At 37.7% G+C, this 21,232-nt stretch overlaps 1 protein-coding gene across 1 annotated transcript in view; it reads right to left on the reverse strand.

The window, feature by feature from the left end:
* AP4E1 (adaptor related protein complex 4 subunit epsilon 1) overlaps positions 1–21,232 on the reverse strand; it is a 70,231-nt gene that overhangs the window by 15,883 nt on the left and 33,116 nt on the right. The window contains exons 11-16 of the mRNA XM_004010615.6: positions 20,320–20,459; positions 18,904–19,016; positions 18,678–18,796; positions 13,147–13,449; positions 9,636–9,750; positions 3,705–3,828 (exon numbers count right to left, since the gene is read on the reverse strand). Of these exons, the coding sequence (XP_004010664.2) occupies positions 3,705–3,828; positions 9,636–9,750; positions 13,147–13,449; positions 18,678–18,796; positions 18,904–19,016; positions 20,320–20,459 (914 nt within the window). The remainder of the gene's footprint in view (positions 1–3,704; positions 3,829–9,635; positions 9,751–13,146; positions 13,450–18,677; positions 18,797–18,903; positions 19,017–20,319; positions 20,460–21,232) is intronic.

Consider the following 21,232-nt stretch of genomic DNA (forward strand, 5'->3'; position numbering starts at 1 on the left):
CAGTTTATTGTGATCCACCCAGTCAAAGGCTTTAGCATAATCAATAAAGCAGAAATAAATGTTTTTCTAGAACTCTCTTGCATTTTCGATGATCCAGCAGATGGCAATTTGATCTTTGGTTTTCTAAAACCAGCTTGAACATCAGGAAGTTCATGGTTCACATATTGCTGAAGCCTGGCTTGGAGAATTTTGAGCATTACTTTACTAGCGTGTGAGATAACTGCGATTGTGTGGTAGTTTGAGCATTCTTTGGTATTGCCTTTCTTTGGGATTGGAATGAAAACTGACCTTTTCCAGTCTGGTGGCCACTGCTGAGTTTTCCAAATTTGCTGATATATTGAGTACAGCACTTTCACAGCATCATCTTTCAGGATTTGAAACAGCTCAACTGGAATTCCATCACCTCTACTAGCTTTGTTTGTAGTGATGCTTCCTAAGGCCCACTTGACTTCACATTCCAAGATGTCTGGCTCTAGGTGAGTGATCACACCATCGTGATTATCTGGGTCGTGAAGATCTTTTTTGTACTGTTCTTCTGTGTATTCTTGCCACCTCTTCTTAATATCTTCTGCTTCTGTTAGGTCCATACCATTTCTGTCCTTTATCGAGCCCCTCTTTGCATGAAATGTTCCCTTGGTATCTCTAATTTTCTTGAAGAGATATCTAGTCTTTCCCATTCTGTTGTCTTCCTCTATTTCTTTGCACTGATCACTGAGGAAGGCTTTCTTATCTCTCCTTGTTATTCTTTGGGACTCTGCATTCAGATGCTTATATCTTTCCTTTTCTCCTTTGCTTTTCGCCTCTCTTCTTTTCACAGCTATTTGTAAGGCCTCCCCAGACAGCCATTTTGCTTTTTTACATTCCTTTTCCATGGGGATGGTCTTGATCCCTATCTCCTGTACAATGTCACAAACCTCTGTCCTTAGTTCATCAGGCACTCTATCGATCAGATCAAGTCCCTTAAATCTATTTCTCATTTACACTATATAATCATAAGGGATTTGATTTAGGTCATACCTGAATGATCTAGTGGTTTTCCCTATTTCTTCAATTTAAGTCTGAATTTGGCAATAAGGAGTTCATGATCTGAGCCACAGAAATTTTCACTATCACACATTACATATAGAAAGTCTAAATAGGAAGCATATGAGAGCAGCACAAAGCCATTTCACACACAAAATATGCTTCTTTCTGACATGAAACATTGTAAAAAAATTTTAAACATGAGTCATCTTTGCCTGGACTTTGACAATAATAATGTTAATATAATACATGGTATACCTTTGTGCTATTTTTAATCAGGCCATGCAAACACAGATGTAAATTATGGCCAAACAATCTTCAAAACTGCTGCCTGCCAGGCTCCTCTGTCCATGGAATTCTCCAGGCAAGAATACCGGAGTGGGTAGCTGTTGCCTTCTTCAGGTGATCTTCTCAACCCAGGGATCAAATCCAGGTCTCTCACACTGCAGCTGGATCCTTTACAATCTGAGCCACCAGTGAAGCCCAATGAAGCAATCCTCAAAAGGGGCTTCCCTGGTACCTCAGCTGGTAAAGAATCCGCCTGCAATGCAGGAGACCCTGGTTTGATTCCTGGGTCAGAAAGATCCTCAGAAGAAGGAATAGGCTACCCACTCCAGCATTCTTGGGTTTCCCTGGTGGCTCAGCTGGTAATGAATACACCTGCAAAGTGGAAGACCTGGGTTCGATCCTTGGTGTGGGAAGATCCCCTGGAGAAGGGAAAGGCTACCCACTCCAGTATTCTGGCCTGGAGAATTCCATGGACTGTAGAGTTCATGGGGTCAAAAAGAGCTGGACACAACTGAGCGACTTTCACTCACTCACTCAACATTCAAAGACTGGGAATATACTTTGAGCTCCAGAAATTCCCATTCGAGCTAGGGTGCTGCTTTACAATAGGACTTAAGGTAAGAAATTCTAAATTGGCTTGCTATACTTTATTCTGGTTCAGACGGTAAAGCGTCTGCCTACAATGCAGGAGACCCGGGTTCAATCCCTGGGTCGGGAAGATCTCATGGAGAAGGAAATGGCACCCCACTCCAGTATTCTTGCCTGGAAAATCCCATGGACAGTGGAACCTGGTGGGTTACAGTCCATGGGGTCGCAAAGAGTCGGACACAACTGAGCAACTTCACTTTCACTTCACTTTATTCTCAGCTTGCCAGAGACTGAAAAAGAACCATCATCTCCTCTCTAAAGCTGATGCACCTTGCCAATTACCACACAGGTTCCTAATCTGAAATAATGTGTGAGCTGTGGTCCTTTTTAGATAGAAATTTTAAATTCATCCCTCACACTGCATTTCATGATAATATGGCATATGTATAACTCCTTAGCAGCTTTGCCAAATGTCTTTTCTCTGAGTGTGGTACATGTACACATATAGGATTCACAAGGTCCTATCAAGTCCCCCAGAGCCTAGTTCCAATACTAAAAAAGCAGATGCTATCATCTGTTGTTCAATAAAGGGACTACGTTTCCTCCCTGGATTGGGAGGGTTTGGGTTTTCTGTTTCTCCTTGCCTTGCCTCTCTATTCCCTGTCTAAGGTACTTAAATGCTATCACCACCACCACCATTATATGTTCATGGACCGTATCTGCACCCCATGCTTGTAATGCTGACATTAAATGTCTGGGAAAGAAAAGGGTGTCAACAGAGCAGGGGAAAAAAAGGCTAGGAAAGAGGTTTTGAACGTATGCCATTTCACTCAGCGTATCATTCTATGTTTCTCATATTCTGTCATTCTTCTGATAAATCCTTCTTATAACCATCTCACGGAAGGCTGACAAATAAAAAGATGAACATAAAATAAGGTCACTGAGTCAGTTCAAATGTCATTGTTCATATGAGATTTTATCATTTATTTCAACAATGCTGCCATTATACAAAATATTTCTGAATTCTTTTAGAAGAAGCTCCTTCACAAACAAGAATGCTATTTTCATTATTTTATGTCACATTAGTATACTGATCAGTTATCCAGATTGACTACTACTTTTATGTAGTAAATTCAGCTTTTAGTTAATAACAATACTGACAGCAATGACAATTATTAATTATATTAGCTACCATTTATCAATCACTTATTATGTATTGGGTTGTACAAGGCACTTTGCATACATTATCTCATTTTATTAACTTGATCATAATTTCTAATTTATTCATATTTCAAAAATAAAAATTACCTAAAAGGATGGAGATCTGGTTCCATGTTTAGATGTTTAGACAAATATATCACCAAATTTCAAGGTGGCTGTAAAGAGGCTCTGAAAGCATTCTGAACAAAATATACAGCTTTCTCAAGTAAAGTCTGTCACCTGATTTTACGTTCATCTATGTATTTGTCAATTTCCAATGAGATGGTTTTAAGAAGTAGATTATGAGGAATGTGGAATGATATGTTGAATACTCACCTGGGTATATAAGTTCTGATACACTAATTTAACAATGTGTGTGTGCATACACAATATATAGTAATAACACACACAAAGTATGTATACTTTCTATACTGTCTTGGAAGCAAGCTCTCTTAAAGTATAACGACAAGCTGGACACTATCAGTACTTTGAAAGCAATAAATAGAAACAACAACCCATGCAGAATTTAGCTTTCAGGAATCCTTCAACATTTAAAGACATTTAAACACGCCCATGTTCTCAATTTTAATAAGAAAGGGACTTACTCTTTTAGTCCAGTCTCTGTACTATTCCCAGATACATCTGAACCAAGAGAAATGCCAGCAGGAGACTGTCGTCCAGTGAAGCCAGATGAAGAAAAAGAGAGTCCATATGGTTCAAAATTGAGAACTAGAATTTTAAAACAAAAACAGAGGTTCATATTTAAAACAAAGCAAAAATTATGAAAAAAAGGCAAAAATTATCAAAGGCACCATTTAATACTGAAATAAAATAACAATACTAGGATTCAGTGACAATTTTTAAACTGGAAAAGGCTTGGGAAATAATCTAATCAAATATTTATAGTAATAATAACAAAGCAGCTATTATTTATTGAATCTCTACTACAGTTTTCACACAATTAATTTATCAAAGACAAACAGTCTTTCATTTTTTTACCTCCCTTCAAAGCTAAAAACAATTCAACCAGGAAAGACAACTGATAAGTCAGGTCTACTGAAAAGTTGCTCTTCTCATGCAAAAATGTTTAATGAACTATGAACGAAGATCTCACTGTGTTTTTGTTTCACAAAATGCTCTTAGGCACATTCCTGTACCAACTGATCTGATGGGACCCTCAATGTAAAATCTCCCTTACTGACAAAGAACAAGGTTTACCCAGGTTCAGATTTCTTTGAGTCTGTATACCCAAATGATTCATCCAGAGCCACAAAATTCATATTGTGATTGTGGTAGAGCACATATTGATATCCACTCTCCTCTTCTTTGTAAGTTCTAGAACCTCCCATTCTTAACTAGGTAAATAGCCACCCAGAAAAGAGATAACATTTCCAGACTCTTCTACCATGTGACTGAATTCTGACCAATGAAATTATGTGCACATTTTGTGCACAACTTCTGGAAGGAATCCTCCTGGAAGAAAAAAAACTTCCTCTCTTCCTTCCTCTTTTATGTTCATAAAGCCATCATCAATACTAGGCTGCCTACTTCCAGATTTCTTTAATGGGAAAAAGCAATACCCTGTGCCTTGCATAGGCCCCGTTTTCTAATATGCTATTTAACTAAATTTAATCCTAAATGGCACATTATCTCTTTGGATTGACTATTTACAATACAAAGTGAAGTTGCTCAGTTGTGTCTGACTCTTTGCGATCCATGGTCTGTAGACTGCCAAGCTCCTCCATCCATCGGATTTTCCAGGCAAGAATACCAGAGTGGTTTGCCATTAAAGACTTTCTTAAATAATGAAAAGTATCTCAGAAAATAAAATGTAAACTTCTGCAATTATTATCCTCTTTTACAAATGAGGAAACTGTAGTCAAGAGCCTACAATGAAGACACCCAAGAGTACCAAGACAAGAAATGGAAGAGGCAGACAACATCAGATACTCTGGTTCCAGAACTACACCCTCAATCATATTACACACTGTCTCCTTCAAAGGAACACCACCTAATCTAAAGTCTAATAAATAAATCAGCCTGTTTGTTAGCTAAATGAAAGATATAGAAGAGAACTACTTCTCAGTAGAAAAAAATAATGGGCTTATTAATAATAACCAGTTCTTGATGTAGGTTGGGTGTTAAATAGATTGTGAAATAGAACTTTCTTTTGTCTGTAAAGTGAACATCAGCAGTTTCCAAGATAACCAAGAATAAGCTGACTTCACAGAATTTACAAATCTTTTTATACCCACAACCAGGCTTTCAGAGACACAGATACAAAAGATATAGGAGTAAGACTCAAAAATCTGTATCATTTTTTCAGAACTCTGTGATTCTGATTCTTAATCACGTTTGGAAACCACTTGTCTAAGTCATTCTAAGGTCCTTTTCAGCTATAATATCCTCTCATTTTAAGCTTTCAAATCATTTGGTTTAACCTTCTATCCCATATTGGCCTCTTTTAAATAGCATCTGTGACAGTCAGCCATCCAGCCTCTGCACTGACACTTCAGTAATAGATCTCAAGAAATGTTTCAAGAGTTTAAGACAAAGAGCACATCAAGATAAGAAGTTTAAGCAAAGACCAGAAAGAATTCAAAATTAGAGGCAGAAAAGACTAGACATGAAAGAGGACAATATCTGGAGAATAGTGAGATAAAATTCTGATTGTGATACAGAAGAATTAAAGACTGTCATCTAAGAAAGGCTGAGAAAGGCTTAACATTGAGAATAACATTCAAACCACATTATTTTCACGAAGTGAAATTTCTCAAGATTCTTACAGAGATAAATGACTAGAGAGACAAAAATTGGAGAGAGTTAACTAGATGAATATGTGCAAACTGAGGAGCAGGAAGAGAATAATGCTATACAGAGAGTCAGGAGAAGACAGAAGATGGCTGATCTGAAAGTTAACGGATATGTAGAAGTTAGCCAGATGAAGGGCAATTCATACAGAAGACAAAGCATGAGCCAGAAGCAGAGAGAGTCCTTGGGAGTTGGGAGCTACCAAGAAAAATCCAGGTGAGAAATTAAAATATAAACTATCCTGGGCATAAGTAATTCAGTATTTAACTTATTTGTATCCTTCACAACTTTAGAGGCCTTGACTATATGCACATTTCTTCTTTATCTAATCTTGTACTGCAGTTCTTTTATACCTTGATCATTTGGCTATACTTCTCTGACTACCCCCAGCTCTTATTAATTTTATTTTTTGAGAGACCAACAGTCTCAACTTGATGTGGTTTTCAAAAATCCTTAAGTTTGTAGACAGGAGTTGTTGCTGCTGCTGTTCAGTTATTAAGTGGTGTCCAACTCTTTCTGACCCCACGGACCGCATGCAGCACACAGGCTTCCTTGTCCTCCACTATCTCCTGGAGTTTGCTCAAACTCTTGAGTCGGCGATGCTCTCTAACCAGCACATCTTCTCCTGCCCCCTTCTCCTTTTATCGTCAATCTTTTCCAGCATCGGAGTCTTTTCCAATGACTCAGCTTTTCACACCAGATGGTCAAAGTATTGGAGCTTCAGCATCAGTCCTTCCAATGAATATTCAGGGTAGAATTCTTTTAGGATTGACTGGTTTGATCTCCTTGCTGTCCAGGGGACTCTCAAGAGTCTTCTCCAGCACAATTCAAAACCATCAATTCTTCAGTGCTCAGCTTTCTTTAAGGTCCAACTCTTATATCTGTACAGGACTACTGGAAAAACCATAGCTTTGACTACATGGACCTTTGTTGGCAAAGTGATATCTCTGCTTTTTAATATGTCATGTAGGTTTATCATAGCTTTCCTTCCAAGGAGCAAGTGTCTTTTAATTTCATGGCTGCAGTCACTGTCCACAGTGATTTTGGAGTTCAAGAAAATAAAATCACTGCTTCCACTTTTTTTCCCATCTATTTGCTATGAAGTGATAGGACTGGATGCCATTATCTTTTTTTTTTTTAACAGAATAATCCACACTGATTCTTCAATGTTTCTCTTGGGTATAAACTGGTAGTAAGTTTGTTCCTCACTATCCCACCTATTTTTGCCAATTCTTAGTATCTTACAATATTTTCCTGAAATTTGTTGTTAACATGCTTGGCATTTTTCTACCCCAGAGAGTGAAGTACTGTATCCCTCATAAAAGTGACATTTAACTATAAATTATTTATAAAAATTTCAAACAAGATCAGTATCAGAACCAACTGACACTTGAAAGATTCCAGAATTAACAACTTTTTAGGCTGAAAATACCTATTTTTCACCAGCTTTTTACTTCCTGTCATTGCCATCAAATCATTAAGATGCATGATTTTATAACTTACCTTCAAGTACTTACTAAAGCACTTACTATGTCCTGTCTTGTAACTGATTCCCTTTCCATGATGGAACAGACAGTCTAGGCTCATGAAATTTCAATTCTACCTTAGGGAACTTGTAAGAAATAGATTTGGAAGGAGAGAGGAAGAGCCTAATTTGACAGTTTAACTCCATTTATAATAATGAATCTATGATTAAAATGTTACTTGGCAAATTAATATACTAGCTTGAGGAGTTTCAGGGCTATTATATTTGTCTCAGCCACTTAACTTATTTTAAGAAAGAAGTCAGGAAGTGCCAGAAATTAGGCCCCTTGTCCTACCTTCCCTTCCCTATTCTAGCCTTGAATTGCAGTAATAACAGCAACTGATGGGGAATTCCTGGTGGTCCAGTGGCTAGGGCTGTGCGCTTCTGCTGCAGGGAGCACAAATTCAATTCCTGATGGGGAACTATGATCCCCTATGCCATAAGGCACAGCCAAAAAAAAAAAAAAAGAGCAACTTATAACCCCCAAACATTTGAAAATAAGGAAATATGGCAACTGGACCATGTCTCCCACTCTGGAACTCTGCATTTTTCACTCTGTACCTTGGATATCATAAGACATACACTAGAGTCAGAGGTTGGGGAATTATAATTTAAAATTTTTATTTCCCCCTCTATATATTCTATCAATATATGAGGGTTAAATAAGAAGGAAACTGATTATCCTTTGACGGAAAATTGAACTTTCTACACTATTAGGTATCACTGTACAAAATAATGTATTAAACTATAAAGAGAGCTGAGCACTGAAGAATTGATGGTTTTGAACTGTGGTGTTGGAGAAGACTCTTGAGAGACCCCTGGACTGCAAGGAGATCCAACCAGTCCATCCTAAAGGAGATCAGTCCTGGGTGTTCATTGGAAGGACTGATGTTGAAGCTGAAATTCCAATACTTTGGCCACCTGATGCGAAGAGCTGACTCACTGGAAAACACTCTGATGCTGGGAGGGATTGGGGGCAGGAAGAGAAGGGGACGACAGAGGACGAGATGGTTGGATGGCATCACCAACTCAATGGACATGGGTTTGGGTAGACTCCAGGAGTTGGTGATGGACAGGGAGGCCTGGCGTGCTGCGGTTCATGGGGTCACAAAGAGTCGGACACGACTGAGCAACTGAACTGAACTGAAACCTTAAAAGAGAAAATACTTCTACTTCTGCAAAAAAATACCATCAAGTCGATTATATAGATGTTTATACTTTTTGGTTTTATCGTAGGATCATCCATTTATTTGAACTTATATGCCTAGCACAGAGCCTGAATTAATAAGTACTCAAAAAAATCATTAAAGAATGAATAGAAGGCAAAGACACCCCACTCCACCCCTACTCTTGCCTGGAAAATCCCATGGATGGAGGCGCCTGGTAGGCTGCAGTCCATGGGGTTGCTAAGAGTTGGACACGGCTAAGCAACTTCACCTTCACTTTTCACTTTCACGCACTGGAGAAGGAAAGGGCAACTCACTCCAGCGTTCTTGCCTGGAAAATCCCAGGGACAGGGGAGGCTGGTGGGCTGCCATCTATGGGGTTGCACAGAGTCGGACACGACTGAAGTAACTTAGCAGCAGCAGCAGTAGAACAAAAAAGGACCTTTTAGCATTAAACTTTTTAGTATTAACATTCTGAATTCCTATATATATGTCAATGGTCTCCCTTTATTCATATCCCATCTACCATCAAATATTTCTATAATCTCCTCTTGACTAAAATCATGAGAGGTCTTTCCCTGATATCCTACATTTTTAAAATATAAAGTTATTATTTCCTTTCTTAGCTATTACTAAACTCACTGATTAGATATACAAGATTGTTCAGAATGAAAATGAAACTCACTAGTCCATAGTAACCAGTAACCATTTTTTTTCTGAAGCTTTTCTGCAGGTATGCTCACAGGAACATCTGTCAGCCCTTTAGTACAGTGACCAAAATGATAATTCTACCTTCAAGTTCTTAAAATTATAGGATGATCTGAGGCACTTATGTACATGAAACCTATGACTTTTGGAACCCCTCTTTTTTTTTTTCTGTTTACCCCAAATAAGGCCAGGGTGAACAAGTCACAAGCAGATTTAAAGCGGAATAATAAATCTTCTCAGTTATATACTTACATGACTATGATATCAGCTGCATGAAAAAGTGATGTCCCTACAATGTAACTTATTATAAACTCATGAAAAATTACCTTTTTCCTGAGAAAGCTTTTCCTCCTGCCGTTGGTGGTGAGGTTTGTAAGGCGCTGCCCCCTGTGTTAGTTCTTCAGCCACAAAACCATCCAGAAAAGATAAGGAAGCATCTACCTAAGTAAAGCAAAAATTAGGAATTAAAACACCGAGCCTACATAGTAAACTGCACAATCATATAAGTAATTTTAGCCCACATTTCCTAAAAATAATTTTTAAGTGAAAAATAGAACTTCAATTCTAAATTGCTACTCAACTCTCTAGCTTTTTAAAACATCAAATCCCTCAGCTCTAAGAATCTAACAATATAAGTCATTTGTACTTATTATTAATTCACTGCACTACAGAATACATTTTTGAGCATCCAATATATTAAAGAATCATGTTGGATGCTAATTATTCAGAAAAGGGAAGACACAAGACCTGCCCTCATGAGACTTGTAACTTACTAGAGGAGAAGACATATACACTATGCACTATACTGTCTTCATTAGTTTCCTCCTGCTGGGGGCTAAAAACAAGGTGGTGGAAAAGGCTAGCTCCTTCCGGAGGCTCCAGGAGAGAACAGGTTCCTTGTCTCTTTATAGAGGCATTCCTCGGCTTACGGGTATATCACTCCAATCTCTGCTTCTATTGTTACTTTGCCTTCTCCTCTCTTCATGATTGTATCATGCCTACTCAGATAATCCACGTTAATCTCCCCATTACAAAATTCTTAATCAAACCTACAAAGTCCCTTTTAGCACATAAAGTAACATATGCACAGGCTCTGGGCTTCTCAGGTGGCACTAGTGGTAAAGAACCCATCTGAGAATGGAGTTGTAAGGGACACGGGTTTGATCCCTGGGTCAGGAAGATGCCCTGGAGTAGGGCATGACAACCCACTCCAGAATTCTTGCCTGGAGAATTCCATGGACAGAGGAGCCTGGTGGGCTACAGTCCATGGGGTTGCAGAGTCAGACACAACTGAAGTGACTTAGCACACACACACATACGTACAGGCTCCAGGGATTGAGATGTGAATATCTTGGGGAGGGCTGTTATCCAGCCTCCCACACTGATTTCACTATCTTATTCCTTTCAACGGCAACAGTTCAATAGCAACAGAACTGGACATGGAACAACAGACTGGTTCCAAATAGGAAAAGGAGTACATCAAGGCTGTATATTGTCACCCTGCTTATTTAACTTATATGCAGAGTACATCATGAGAAATGCTGGGCTGGAAGAAGCACAAGCTGGAATCAAGACTGAAGGGAAAAATATCAATAACCTCAGATATGCAGATGACACCACCCTTATGGTAGAAAGTGAAAAAGAACTAAAGAGTCTCTTCATGAAAGTGAAAGAGGAGAGTGAAAAAGTTGGCTTAAAACTCAACATTTAGAAAACTAAGATCATGGCATCCAGTCTCATCACTTTATGGCAAATAGATGGGGAAACAGTAGAAACAATGGCTGACTTTATTTTTCTGGGCTTAAAAATCACTGCAGATGGTGACTGCAGCCATGAAATTAAAAGACGCTTACTCCTTGGAAGGAAAGTTACGACCAACTTAGACAGCATATTAAAAAGCAGAGATATTACTTCGCCAACAAAGGTCTGTCTAGTCGAGGCTACGGTTTTTCCAGTGGTCATGTATAGATGTGAGTTGGACTATAAAGAAAGCTTAGCGCCGAAGAATTGATGCTTTTGAACTGTGATGTTGGAGAAGACTCTTGAAAGTCCCTTGGATTGCAAGGAGATCCAACCAGTCCATCCTAAAGGAGATCAGTCCTGGGTGTTCATTGGAAGGACTGATGTTGAAGCTGAAACTCCAATACTCTGGCCACCTGATGTGAAGAGCTGACTCATTGGAAAAGACCCTAATGCTGGGAAAGATTGAGGGCAGGAGGAGAAACGGACAACAGAGGCCAAGATGGTTGGGTGGCATCATCGACTCAATGGACATGGGTTTGGGTAGACTCCAGGAGTTGGTGATGGACAGGGAGGCCTGGCGTCTGCGGTTCATGGGGTCACAAAGCGTCAGACACAACTGAACAACTAAACTGAACTGAACTGATTCCTTTCTACCTAGAAATGTTTCTTCACAAATCTGTGGAAAATTAACTTAATTTCAACAAAGTACAAGAATAGACAGGTTAAATGAAAAGAAATAAAGAGATGAAAAAAGAATAAGAAGAAAAGGAGAAAAAGAGAAAATTAAGTGAGAAAGGAAAACAAGATACACAAGAGGATACAGCAATAACCACCTCAGAAACCACAAATCTGCTTCTCCTGATTTAGCTAAGTATATACAATCAGCTCAGATAATTTAGAAATGCAGGTAATTCTCAAAAATTTAATTGGCATTCACACTCTGAATTTGGAAAAGTTTTGTTTTGATAAGATTCTTAAATAGATGAAGCTATGTCATCATCCTTCTCTTTCACTGATAGAAAGAGAAGTAGAGTTACTGACTAGCTTAATAGCATATGTATTCATACAGTCTCAGGAATGTTAAACCAAGGCCTCTGCCCATGAGGAGCTAATGAAAAAAATTAATGAACAAAGGTTCAAAATGAATACAAGCCATGAATGTGCTTAGTCACTTCAGTCATGCCCGACTCTTTGCAACCCTATCCACTATAGCCAGGTTTCTCTGTCCATGGGATTCTTCAGGTAAGAATACGGGAATGACATTTCCTCCTCCAGGGGATATCCCTCACCAGAGATCAAACCTGCATCTCCATCTGAATCGTAATTAGTGGGAATGCCCATCCTCTCCTCTAGAATATGACATCTAACATAAAAATCTGAAAAATCTGACTTTCTCCTTGAAGTTTTCAGATTCACACCAATCTGAAGGAGAACTCTAGGTGAAATGTAACTAAGTGCTTTGCCTAAAAGGGGCAGGTGCTGAAAGCAGGTAGGAGAAGGAAAGGTGAGTGATCAGTTTCCAAAGTAGTAAAGATTTAGATGGTAGATCCATAAAATAAAATGGAGAAAAACTTTTCTTACATTCTCAAAGAGAGTAATAATAAAATGATATATTAGAGAAGTTCGAAGGAGATAAAATTTTTAATTTCTCAAATTATTACATGTTAAAAGAGATTGTCACAGAATATAAACTCCTTCCACGGCAGTTCTCCAGAACAGATTAGTCTTCCTTACTATTTAGGATCACTACTGAACTAGAGGAGAAGGGGGCAACAGAGGATGAGATGGTTGGATGGCATCACTCACTCAATAGACATGAGTTTGAGCAAATTCAGGGAGACAGTGAAGGACAAGGAAGCCTGGAGTGCTGCAGTTCATGGGGTCGCAGAGTCAGACACAACTTAGCGACTGAACAACAACAACTGAATAGAAGCTCTCAAATGCTCTCTCACACTAACATAAGAAAAATGCCAACCTTCATCTTAAGTGCTACAGAAATTACATTTTGGTACATTATCGATATATCTCAAATGCAAGAATTATTCTTTTTAAACACAATGCAACCCTTAAAAAGACAGAATGCAGATGTCTTACCACCATGTCTTCACAACTCTTATCAAGTGGAAGTAAGCTCTTCATCAATTTTACATTCTCATGCAAGTGTTTTAATTCAAACGCATGCTGTCTCAAGCAAGTATCCAAAGATGTGGTAAATTCCTGGATTAATCTCTCAACTATATTAGAAGAGTGTGCTTGGGGTGTCAACTTGGTCACAGCAGCTATTATCCAGGCTTTTGTTTCTGAAGAAATGGAGTCATTCATAAGTAACTTGTAGAGCTTGGTTATAACTTCCTCTGGTGTTTCCTTATTTAAGAGATAGGAATACTCCCCTAACACCTGTAAGTAAAACAAAGTAATGAATATATGCAAACATCAAGTTAGATAGCAATTATACTCAGAAATCTAAACAAAGTGTCTGCAGAGTAAATTTAATCTATACTAAGCATATTCTCTGGAGAAGGCAATGGCACCCCACTCCAGTACTCTTACCTGGAAAATCCATGGACTAAGGAGCCTGGTAGGCTGCAGTCCATGAGGTCGCTAAGAGTCGGACACGACTGAGCGACTTCACTTTCACTTTTTCCTTTCATGCACTGGAGAAGGAAGTGGCAACCCACTCCAGTATTCTTGCCTGGAGAATCCCAGGGATGGGGAAGCCTAATGGGCTGCCGTCTGCGGGGTCGCATAGAGTCGGACACGACTGAAGTGACTTAGCAGCAGCAGCAAGCATATTCTCACAGTACAAAAATTATTAAAAATAAAATTGCATATTTTAGGTCAAAATTACACCATGAATTGGGGAGGAGGAAATGGCAACCCACTCCAGTATTCTTGCATGGAATATTCCATGGACAGAGGAGCCTGGCAAGCTACAGTCCATAGGCTCACAAAGAGTCAGATATGACTAAGCAACTGAACAACAACAACATGAACTGGAAGTGAATACAAAAAGGACTTTCACATTTTTATTATTAACAATATATAAAGCATCATATCTTTACAAGTTAGCTTTCTTCTGAACTTCCAGTTTGGATGTTGGTTTTTACAAGCACTTTCACATTCTGTTACTATTTTCCAATAACCATTTAATAAGTGGTTACCACACACTAGCATGCGTAAGAGCCACCTGAAATGTTTCACAAAAATACAGATTTCTGACTCTACTCCCAGATAATCTGATTTAGTATGTCTGTGGTGGGGATCTACAATACACATTCTGAACAAATACTATCTGATTCTGATACAGATGATCCACACAGAGACTTTGAGGAACAAAGATCTATGTTACACAGTCTCTTTTCTACATCTAACTTATTCAGGTCTCAATACCATCACCAAAAGAATTTAATCAACATCTATAGAACACACCACCCAACTATAAGCAGAATACTTTTCGAGCACCCATAGAACAGTTAACAAGACAGACTATATCTTAGGCCATAAAATAAACCTCAAGAGACTTAAAAGAACTGAAATCTTAAGAGTATTTTCTCTGACAACAAACTAAAATCAGTAACAGGAAGGACAACAGGAAATTTTCAAGACACTTGAAGACAAAACAACACCCTATCTTTCCATTAAATAAAAGAGGAAAGAACACTCCCTAACAGTCTATGAAGCCAGTATGACCTTGATCCTAAAACCAAATAGAGTAGGAAAAGAAAAACAAAACAAAAAAAAGGAAAAAAAAGAGAACATCCCCCATAAACAGAAATGCAAAAATTCTTAACATAGTCTCAAGAAATCTACAAAAAAAAAATTATAGATTAATAAGTGAATTTAGCAACACTGTAGAGTATAACATCAAAATACAGAAATAAACCACTAATCTATGAAAAAGGAGGCAAGACTAAGATAGAGAAAGGAACAGTCTCTTCAATAAGTGGTGCTAGGAAAACTAGACTGCTGCATGTAAAACAATAAGACTATAACATTTCCTCACATCACATACAAAAATAAACTCAAAATGGATTAATGATCTAATTGTAAGACCTGAATCATATAACTCCTAGAAAAGAACATTCTTTAACATAAATTGTAACAATATTTTCTTGGATCTGTCTACTAAGGCAAAAATAAACAAATGGGACCTAATTAAACTTAAAAGCTTTTGCACACTAAAGGAAACCATCGACAAAATGAAAAGACAACCTACAGAATGGGAGAAAGTATTTGCAAACAATGAAACCAACAAGGACTTAATTTCCAAAATATACAAACAATCCATACAACTCAGTATCAACAAGACAACTCAGTGAAAAAATGAGCAGAAGACCTGAATAGACATTTTTCCAAAGAAGACATAAAGCTGGCTAACAGGCACAAGAAAAGATGCTCAGCATCACTAATTATTAGAGAAAAGCAAATCAAAAACCTCAGTGAGATATTACCTCACACCTGTGAGAATGACTATTCTCAAAAAGTCTACAAAAAACAAATGCTGGAGAGAATGTGGAGACAAGGGAACTCTTCTACATGATTGGTGGGAATTTAAATTGGTGAAGCCACTATGGAAAACAGTATGGATGTTTCTTTAAAAAATACAAAAGAGCTGCCAATATAATCTAGCAACTTAACTCCTGGGCATATATATCCAGAGGAAACCATAATTTGAAAAGATACATGCATCCCAATGTTCAGTGCAGCACTATTTACAATAGTCAAGATATGGAAGCCACCTAAATGTCCATCAACATACTGAAAGGATAAAGAAGATATGGTGTGTGTGTATGTGTATGTATACACACACATACACACACACACACACACACACACACAATGGAATACTACTCAGCCATAAAAAAGAATAAAGTAATGCTATTTGAAGCAACATGGATGGAACTAGAAATTATCATACTAGGTGAATCAAGTGAGAAAGAAAAAGACAAATACCATATGATATAACTTATATGTGGAATCTAAAATGTGACAAAAACCAATTTATCTAAGAACCAGACTCACAGAGAAAACAAACTTATGGTTATCAAAGAGGGAAGGGGATAGGGGAGATATAAATTAGGAATTTGGGATTAGCCTATACAAACTACTATATATAAAATAGATAAATAACAATGTCCTACTGTATAGCACTGGGAACTATATTCAAAATCTTATAATAAATCAAAATGGAAAAGAATATGTATGTATATGTATAACTGAATCACTTTGCTGTATGCTAGAAATTAACACACACTGTAAATCAACTATATTCAATAAATAAAAATTTAAAAAAAAAACAAACCAGTGGTTACCAGTGGAACGAGGGAAGGGGGGAGGAGCAAGTTAGGCATAAGGGATTCAGAGATACAAACTGCTATGTATAAAATAGATAAGCAACAAGGATGTACTGAACAGTACAGGAAATTAGACCCATAATCTTACAATAACCTTAATGGAATATAATTTGCAAAAAAAAGAATCAATATGCTGTACACTTGAAACTAATATTAATACTGTAAATCAACTATACTTCAATTAAAAAAAAGAATTTGAAGTTTCTCCTAAATTTGTATCACTTTCGCATCACCAGAACCCGAACCCTAACCCTAACCCTAACCTGAACTATCTTAAATCAGGGACCATCTGTATCTAAGTATAAATCTAACAAAACACGTACAGGATTTGTATCCTGTAGAAAAAGAAACACTCTAAATATATGAACATATACAAATGGCTACCAAATACAGCAATCAATTTAGGAAAAGATTATCAATGCTAAAACCACTGATGAAAGACAGCTGAAGAACAGATGTTCACACAGTCTCACAGAACCACCTCACAGATTAGTTCTAAATTAGTAATAAGAAATTGCACCTTTACAATGGAGAGAATACGAAGATTGCTATCTTAACCAAAGAAATTAACAAGCACCAATAATTGGAGGAACTGATATTATATACATCCTGATACGATGTAGTGGGAAGTACATATTGGCAATGTTGTATTTTTGCTAAAATGTTTACCTGAACCAGATATAGTCCAATTCAGAATGCTGAACTTTCTATAAGTCAACAGTATTCATCCAAAAAAAATAACAATGTCATGAAAACAAACAAACAAAAACTGAGGATCACTGTAAAATAAAGAGGCTAAAAGAAAAACTAAATGCAATTTGTGAACCTTGACTGGATATGGGGTAAGGAGGAATAGAAAAATAGTCATAGGAGACATTATTTTGGACAACTGGATTAATATGAATATGTACTCTTGCCTGGAAAATCCCATGGACAGAGGAGCCTGGTAGGCTGCAGTCCATGGGGTTGCTAACAGTCAGACACGACTGAGCAACTCCACTTTCACTTTTCTGCATTGGAGAAGGAAATGGCAACCCACTCCAATGTTCTTGCCTGAAGAATCCCAGGGACGGGGGAGCCTGGTGGGAGGCCGTCTATGGGGTCGCACAGAGTCAGACACAACTGAAGCGACTTAGCAGCAGCAGCAGCAGAATGTGACTCTTGGGAGATTTATATTGAATTCTTTTATAGGGGAAGCGTTATGATGTCTGCAACTCAATTTAAACTGGCTCAACAAAACAAACTGTATATACACAGATCCAGCTATATATAGAGACGTAGATAAAGCAAGGTGGTTAAAAACATTCACTGGGAATCTAGATGAACAGTACAGGGGTATTTATTATGCCACTTTTCACCTTTCTAATAGATGAGAAAATAATTCTTAAATAAAAGTCTGGGTAAAATTTAACATACTAACATTTGACAAAACCATAAAATATTAAAGTGTGAACATCCTATGACCCAGAGATGCACTTCTCCAAATCTCCCCCTAGAGAAATGCTCATTCACATGCACAGGAAAGAATATACGAAGGTGACAGGATGTATATGATTATGTAAATTTATACTTTACAAAATTGTAACCTCACTTTGCAAAGAGATGATCTCCCTTGCAGACTTTGATGAAGCAAGCCACCATGTTGGGAGGCCCACATGGCAAGAAACTGAGGACAACTCTTGGAGCCAAGGGCAGCCAACAGTCAACAGTCTGAACATCAAACCTTCAGCCTTAGAGCTACAAGAAACTGATTTCTGCCAACAACCACACGTGAGCCTGGAAGCAGATCCTTTACTAATCAAGTTTCAGATGAAACAGCAGCCCCAAGGGACACCTAGATTGCAACCTTAAAAAGCCTTAAGCAGAAAACCCAGCTAAGCCATACCTGAACTCCTAACCCACAGAAACTGTGAGACGACAAAATGTATGTTGTTTTAAGTTTGTGGTAACATGGAATGCAACAATAGAAAGGCAGCATACCACAGCTTCATGAGTATTCACATATTCATATATAGATTCACAACAAATGCACTGTACACAGACAGGCATCTAAATAAACACCCATATTTAAAAGACTATTCAAGTAAGATGGCAGAGAGAATGAATACACAAGTAAATAGGTAAGTGATAGAACATAGCCACTGGGAAAGAAAACCGGCAGCTGAAGGAGTTAACAGATCTGAAATAAATGATTTCTGAAGAAATACATTATTAGTATTTGTCATTATAAAAATTATTGTAAACATTTGTGAGTCAATGTACTTTGCTTACCCAACTCATAACTTGAAGAAATCTCTGTGGATAGAACACATTTTCCATATCTAGTAAAGTAAGATAAGACTGAACTGCATAAAGTCTTAATTGTTGATTTTCTGTTTCATCATCAAAACCTACAAAGGAATTGATATACCATTTTAATTTCCATTAAATTCTCCAAGGACTCTGTAATAAAAACATTTAATTTTAAAATCTTTGCAGAATGCAATAGTTTACTAACCTTCTGCTAGCAGTCTCAAAAAGTTATTGGGAATATCAGGATGCATCACATCTCCTCCCACTGAAAATACAGCATTCATTGTCTGAATAAACCACGCATTATCAGGAGCATATGTGTCCACAGTGTTAAGAACAAGTACACTTCCAAATGCCACTTATTAAAATTACCCTTTCTGAATCAATCTTTACAAAAATAACCCTCAATTCATCCCAGTTTGGCATTTATAATTTTAACTTCTACCAAAAAATTTTTCTATACTCTAGCTTTGTGTAAAATAGGTGTTCAGTAAAGCTTATTCAGTAAACTTAGTAAACCAGTTCATGTTGCTTTATCTAGCACCATATCTTGGACATAATAGGCACTCAGTTAAATGTGAAATAACTGAAAGAAATAATCCAGCTGACTGTGGACTAACACATAATGGAAAATGATATGCACTTCAGAGAGGTTAAGTGTTGTGATATGTCTTTCTGAACAATTGTTTGCCCTCTTTTCTAATCTGTTCCTCTTCAGTTCTAAAATTCTACCATTCTGCTAGCCAGGGCTATAGCACTGGCGAGGACAAAACTATATTTAAGCATTCCAAGACAATTTGACTGACATTACTCACTCATTCATTCAATATTAGATTTAAACAACAAACATCTTAAAAAGAATGTTGAGTAACCTTGGGGCCTGTAAAGTTCATCTGACTTTTTAAAAACAAATGTGAAGAAAAGTAACATGTGGAGTTTGTGACCATTCCCAGTATAAGCAATTATGCTTATTCCCAAATAAGCAAATTTTAGCATACTGATATCCTCACCAGTCTCCCCCAAACAACAAGAACTTTTACTCAGGGACTGAGTAGGAAGTAAAGTCGAAGACAAGGAGGGATAAAAGAAGAATCAAAGAGATTCCTGTATACTCCTGTTGATAATACGGCCCAGTAGAATAAAAAGAACCAGGAAAAAAGTCATCCCCCAGGAAGTCTACACAACTTTTTGTTGTTAACAATAAGAAAGGCTCGAACATCAGGAATGGAAGTTATTGCTGGGCCTCTGAACTTCACCCCTACAAGTGACTATGTCTATACCAATCAATTTAAAGTCACTGTGTAACACACTGCTATATTTAAAATAGATAACAAACAAAAAACTATTTTATAGCACATGGAACTCTGCTCAATGTTATGTGCCAGCCTGGATGGGACGGGGGTTTGAGGGAGAATGCATACATGTATATATATGGCTGAGTCCCTTCACTGTTCACCTGAAACTATCACAACATTGTTAATCGGCTCTACCTCAATACAAGATGCTTTCGCTGATAAAAAAAAATTCAGTTAAAAAAAAGGAAAAACATTTTCTTTTTGAAAAATAAATAAAGTCATTGTGTAACTAAAAAGTGTTTTATGACTCAGGGCCCAAAAGATATTTCTCAGCCAGCTCAGCTATTTTTCCAACCAAATTGACGATAATATATTCTTCTTTGCTCTGATGTAAATATTCAAGCATTTTCTGGACAATCACTGTTATATTCTGAGCATTAGTAATTCTGTAAAGAAGTTCCAGAGTCTATTTAAGAGAGAAAAACAAAAGCAGTATTATAAAACTATGCATAATATGCCAATAAATACTGTAACATAAAGGTTTATACCCCGCTTTGATTCCTGGGTTGGGAAGATCCCCTGGAAAAGGGATAGGCTACCCACTCCAGTATTCTTAGGCTTCCCTGGTGGTTCAGCTGGTAAAGAATCCATCTGCAATGCCAAAGACCTGGGTTCAAAAGATCCTCTGGAAAAAGAGAAAGGCTGCCCACTCCAGTATTCTGGCCTAGAGAATCCATTGACAGTACAGTCCATAGGGTTACAAAAAGTTGGACACGACTGAGCAACTTTCACTTTCAAAGGTTTATAATAGTTGATTCTTCCACTTTTATGTAGCTTTACTGGGCAGTTAACAGGCACTCAAGAAATAAACATTTTAACCAGAATAGAACTTAAGAAAGGTAAAACCATTGTTGAGAAAAACCCTTCGACTGATATAGATAATTATGATCTGACATCTCTACATTGACAGGCCATGCAAACACCGAAAAGTTAAAAGGTTTATCATCTATTTTCTAAAAATGTAACAGCTTCTTCAGTTCAGTTCAGTTCAGTCGCTCAGTCATGTCCAACTCTTTGCAACCCCATGGACTGCAGCAAGGCAGGCCTCCCTGTCCATCACCAGCTCCTGAAGGTTACCCAAACTCATGTCCATAGAGTCAGTGATGTCATCCAGCCATCTCATCCTCTGTCATCCCCTTCTCCTGCCTTCAATCTTTCCTAGCATCAGGGTCTTTTCAA

This window comes from Ovis aries, chromosome 7 (genome assembly GCF_016772045.2).
Source record: "Ovis aries strain OAR_USU_Benz2616 breed Rambouillet chromosome 7, ARS-UI_Ramb_v3.0, whole genome shotgun sequence".
In the NCBI taxonomy this organism is placed as follows: Eukaryota; Metazoa; Chordata; class Mammalia; order Artiodactyla; family Bovidae; genus Ovis; species Ovis aries.